We start from the raw sequence: 2,986 nt of genomic DNA, 5'->3' as shown, positions 1-2,986 counted from the left end.
CAAATGACTCTACATTCATCTACCTGCTACCTAACGAAAATGACAAACCCGACCTGAATCTGATTTTTTTGAGTCAACTCAGATCGAATTCATTTTTGACACCTTTAACCTAGCTCACTGACCCTCATTTGTTGTGGGTGTATCATGCTTCTTGTTAAAGAGAATTAGTGCTTAACTTCTAATAACATGATGGTAAATGAATTAAATATTTATAAATAAGTTTGACGGCCGTTTTGGTAAAATTATCATGAGGTGAATATGAGATTACTTACTCAAATAGTAAAAATAACCTCTTACAAAAAAATTTAAGGTAAGACTACGTGTAATAAATTTAATATCATCCGATCTTTCTTAAGAATGCACATCTTGGTCCCGAGATCAAAATAAAATAGTTATTATTTTGGGTATTCACTTAATTTTATTTGGTCCAGATGTTTTTGTTACTAGTAATCGGGTGCGTGCTAGGAAATTAATTCGAATGCATTATTGGAAGAGAGAAAACTACTTTACGTCTAATTAAGCTAAATGGATTCATAAATTTCTATTAGAAGAAATGCAAGTAATTAAAAAACATATCTTGAAAATCTTTCCATAATTTTTATTTTCGTCCAAATACATAATTACAATAGAAGAAACTATCTAACAGTTCCCGCAAAAATGAAAAAAACTAACACTTTTCTGTCGATTTCTCATAAATTGATGCTTAAAAATATCAGTTTCCATTCTAATCCATCTCTCTCTATGTATAAGCATGCGATCGATCCAAAAGGTACTCACTCCATTCAAGCTCATTGCAATGGCGAAGTTCGGCGGATCACAGCTCTTCTTGTGTGTACTAGCGCTGGTGGCGGCGACGGCAGCTGCGGATCTCCCGGGGTTCGTCGAGAGGATAGGCATGACATTCCAGACGGAAGGGTCTACGTTCCTCTTCAACGGTTTCAACGCTCACTGGCTAATGGGCGACGCGGCGTCTCCCCACTCCAACGGGAGCAAGGTCACGGCGCTGTTCGAAGAGGCGGCTGCCGCCGGCCTCACCGTCTGCCGCACATGGGCGTTCTACGACGGCTTCAGCAACGACTCGCTTCAGGTGACGCCCGGCGTTTACCATGAGCAAGTCTTCAAGGTATGTATATATATACAAGTGCCATGCATTCTCTCTCTCTCTCTCTCGTTCTCGCTGTCTATTAGTCAGATCGTGCCTCCACGGGCGGGATCAGCCGGTTATGACATTGTATTCTTGCATCATGAGTCGGGAGGTCGAGGGTCTGCGGCAGCAATTGCGATAACATCAATATCTGTCCGTGCTAAACACCTAAGACCGCCATGTCATAGCTGGGCCCGTATTCATCGTGATTTACTCCCTTTCATACTTGTGGGGCCGGGGTGAGGGGGCCGCTGGGTTGGCGGTTCCAACCTTTGCATCATGTCTATTAGTCAAATCGTAAAAATTGAACACATGCCCGATTAGAAAAAAATGATAATTTTATTTTCTTATGTCGAACGATATGTTTGGTTAGGGCCTGGACTTCGTGATATCAGAAGCCAGGAAAAATGGGTTACGAGTGATTTTAAGCTTGGTGAACAATTACAATGATTACGGCGGTCGAGCACAATACGTCGACTGGGCTCGCAGGGCAGGTTTGGTCGTGCCAAGCGTCGATGATTTCTACACACACGATACTATAAAGGGCTACTTCAAGAAACACATTGAGGTAATTAATTAATCAATTAATCAATCAATCAATCAATCAATAATAATAATTATGACACTAATAGATTTTTAATTTTCTATTTAAGTACCCCTTTTTTTAATCTCTTCAATCTTTCTTGCCCGCTTCAGTATATTCTAAACAGGATGAACACCTTCACAAAGATGGCCTACAAAAATGATCCCTCAATCATGGCCTGGGAGCTCATTAACGAGCCCCACTGCGAGTCCGACCCCTCGGGGAAAATTTTTACGGTATATATTACTATTGGATTCGATGTGGATTTATAGAACCCGTAAATTCTCATTGACCTGTTATTCATAGGCTTGGGTGCAAGAGATGGCAACCTTCCTGAAGACCATAGACAACAATCACCTTCTTGGGGTCGGACTGGAGGGCTTTTATGGAAGTTCCACTCCTGACAAAGTCAAACTCAACAATCCTAATGCGGTTCAAATTGGCGTTGACTTTATTAAAGTCCACAAAGTCATCGAGATCGATTATGCAACCGTCCATGCCTACCCGGATTTTTGGTAAAACATCTCATCAATCCATCAATCCGATTAATTAATTGATCGGATTTAGGATTTAAGGTTTAGAATTTAGGTATTAATTAATAATTTAAAAATTAAAAAAAATGAAATTAATGCAGGTTAAAAGGGCAAAGTGAGGATAAGAAAACAGAGTTTGTAAAACAATGGCTTTGGAACCACTGGAAGGACTCGGTGGAGATGCTGAGGAAGCCACTTATGCTGGGGGGGTTCGGGAAGACCAAAAAGGATCCGGGATACTCGGAGCATATCCGCAACGACTTCTACTCCACGGTCTACGACAGCATCTATCGCATATCGAAGAATGGGCACAAGACCTTCACGGGGGGTTTAATGTGGCAGCTCTTCGTCGAGGGCATGGAATCGCAAGACGATGGCTTTGAGATTATTCTGTCGCAGGACGCCAACGCCACCGCACTCATCCTGAATCAGTCAAAAAGGATGGGAGAGCTCGCCGGCTCCGGCACCTGCACCTGCACCTGCACCTGCACCGTCGCCTAGCAGCTGCCTCATTAATTTATGTGATGTGCCATTGTTCTTTTTCAGTATCAACATCCTGTATTGGATTCTTAATCAAAGTTAATCGAAAAGAATAATTATGTACTGTGTCATCATATTAAAATAAATATAATAGGTTGGGATTCTAAGTCTCACATTAAAAAAAAGTATTCATTGGTTCAAAATAATACAAGTTATCTTCATGGCATAAGATCTTTTAAAAATAAC

The 2,986-nt window shown here is 41.1% G+C and overlaps 1 protein-coding gene across 1 annotated transcript; it reads left to right on the top strand.

The window, feature by feature from the left end:
• Positions 1-796: 796 nt before the first annotated feature.
• Positions 797-2,761, top strand: LOC121979457 (mannan endo-1,4-beta-mannosidase 5-like). Its single transcript, XM_042531448.1, has 5 exons — positions 797-1,123; positions 1,518-1,712; positions 1,841-1,963; positions 2,034-2,242; positions 2,362-2,761. Exons 1-5 carry the CDS (start codon positions 797-799, stop codon positions 2,759-2,761), a joined length of 1,254 nt encoding a protein of 417 aa, XP_042387382.1.
• Positions 2,762-2,986: the final 225 nt, after the last annotated feature.

The sequence above is a fragment of the Zingiber officinale genome, chromosome 5A (genome assembly GCF_018446385.1).
Source record: "Zingiber officinale cultivar Zhangliang chromosome 5A, Zo_v1.1, whole genome shotgun sequence".
Lineage (NCBI taxonomy): Eukaryota > Viridiplantae > Streptophyta > Magnoliopsida > Zingiberales > Zingiberaceae > Zingiber > Zingiber officinale.
The sequence above is the reverse complement of the archived record's forward strand: the minus strand, read 5'-3'. Positions and strand labels throughout refer to the sequence as shown.